Source organism: Nannobrachium achirus (genome assembly GCF_963921795.1).
Source record: "Nannobrachium achirus genome assembly, chromosome: 5".
NCBI classification, from domain to species: Eukaryota; Metazoa; Chordata; class Actinopteri; order Myctophiformes; family Myctophidae; genus Nannobrachium; species Nannobrachium achirus.
This window is the reverse complement of record NC_137814.1, coordinates 6,177,783-6,179,274: the sequence shown is the minus strand read 5'-3', so window position 1 is coordinate 6,179,274 and position 1,492 is coordinate 6,177,783. Positions and strand designations below refer to the sequence as shown.

The following is a 1,492-nucleotide window of genomic DNA, read 5'->3' as shown; positions in this document are numbered from 1 at the left end:
TCCATATAGTTTCATCGTTTCACAACACAATCATCAGTGTATTTTGGATTCAGGTCAATTTGTGTTTTCAGAAATTTAACCACTTGAACCGTCAAGACTTAACCTTTATGGTGTCAACCCCGAGTTTGTAGTAGGCCTTGCAAAGAGTTGGCCGTTTTATGCGGTTTCGGCAACATCGCGATCGCGAAATGCATGTTTGATTCCCAGAACAGCCCATGGCAGCTCCCATGACATCCATGTTTGTTTACATTTGAAGCAAACACTATAGCCTATATCTTTTGAATTTTAGTTTGAAAGCTGTGAATGGCGTGCACACATGTAGGTTGGGTTGTATGGTGTACACGTGTAGGGTAGGTTACCTTTCAAACATGTAGCGCAGGGCCACGAAGGCCAGGCCCAGCGGCAGCACCACCAGCAGGTCGCGGGGCGCGGGCCTCTCGGCGGGGTCCAGCCTCTCCACGTCCTCCCAGCTCACCCCGGGAGGCAGCCAGTACTCCTGCCTCCACAGCTGCTCCCCCAGCCAGCGCACCACCATGCTGCATGGATACATGGATAGATACATGTTAACACAGCAATACAGCCAGCGCACCACCATGCTGCATGGATACATGGATAGATACATGTTAACACAGCAATACAGCCAGCGCACCACCATGCTGCATGGACACATGGATAGATACATGTTAACATAGCAATACAACCAGCTCACCACCATGCTGCATGGATACATGGATAGATACATGTTAACACAGCAATACAGCCAGCGCACCACCATGCTGCATGGATACATGGATAGATACATGTTAACAAAGAAATACAGCCAGCGCACCACCATGCTGCATGGATAAATGGATAGATACATGTTAACACAGCAATACAGCCAGCACACCACCATGCTGCATGGATACAGCCAGCGCACCACCATGCTGCATGGATACATGGATGGATACATGTTAACACAGCAATACAGCCAGCGCACCACCATGCTGCATGGATAAATGGATAGATACATGTTAACACAGCAATACAACCAGCTCACCACCATGCTGCATGGATAAATGGATAGATACATGTTAACATAGCAATACAGCCAGCGCACCACCATGCTGCATGGATAAATGGATAGATACATGTTAACACAGCAATACAGCCAGCGCACCATCATGCTGCATGGATACATGGATAGATACATGTTAACACAGCAATACAGCCAGCGCACCACCATGCTGCATGGATAAATGGATAGATACATGTTAACACAGCAATACAACCAGCTCACCATCATGCTGCATGGATACATGGATAGATACATGTTAACACAGCAATACAACCAGCGCACCACCATGCTGCATGGATAAATGGATAGATACATGTTAACACAGCAATACAACCAGCTCACCACCATGCTGCATGGATAAATGGATAAATACATGTTAACACAGCAATACAACCAGCTCACCACCATGCTGCATGGATAAATGGATAGATACAT

General features: G+C 46.8%; 1 protein-coding gene across 1 annotated transcript in view; it reads right to left on the bottom strand.

Annotated features, from left to right (window-relative positions):
• The window catches only part of LOC308286200 (ceramide synthase 2-like), a gene marked incomplete at both ends in the record, with an annotated part of 30,816 nt that extends 29,864 nt beyond the window's left edge, over positions 1–952 (bottom strand). The window contains 2 exons of the mRNA XM_080727159.1: positions 360–536; positions 879–952. Of these exons, the coding sequence (XP_080583285.1) occupies positions 360–536; positions 879–952 (251 nt within the window). The remainder of the gene's footprint in view (positions 1–359; positions 537–878) is intronic.
• Positions 953–1,492: the final 540 nt, after the last annotated feature.